We start from the raw sequence: 221 nt of genomic DNA on the forward strand, positions 1-221 counted from the left end.
AAGGCGGCGGTGGAGCGGAGTAAGATGATCGACCGCAACCTGCGGGAGGACGGCGAGAAGGCGGCCAAGGAGGTGAAGCTGCTGCTGCTCGGTGAGGAGGGGCCGGGCCGGGGCGCGGCTCCGGGCGGCGAAGTGCCTCGGGGAAGGTGCTAGGGGTGAGAGGTCTCTGGGGAGGGTCTGCGAGGGGGTGGGGGTCTCCCGCCCTCAGGAGGGGGCTGGGG

At 72.4% G+C, this 221-nt stretch overlaps 1 protein-coding gene across 1 annotated transcript in view; it reads left to right on the forward strand.

The window, feature by feature from the left end:
• Window positions 1–221, forward strand: part of GNAI3 (G protein subunit alpha i3) — a 35,828-nt gene that overhangs the window by 2,773 nt on the left and 32,834 nt on the right. The window contains exon 3 of the mRNA XM_035895973.1: window positions 13–91. Within this exon, the coding sequence (XP_035751866.1) occupies window positions 13–91 (79 nt within the window). The remainder of the gene's footprint in view (window positions 1–12; window positions 92–221) is intronic.

Source organism: Egretta garzetta, unplaced genomic scaffold (genome assembly GCF_000687185.1).
Source record: "Egretta garzetta isolate BGI_Z169 unplaced genomic scaffold, ASM68718v1 scaffold616, whole genome shotgun sequence".
NCBI classification, from domain to species: domain Eukaryota; kingdom Metazoa; phylum Chordata; class Aves; order Pelecaniformes; family Ardeidae; genus Egretta; species Egretta garzetta.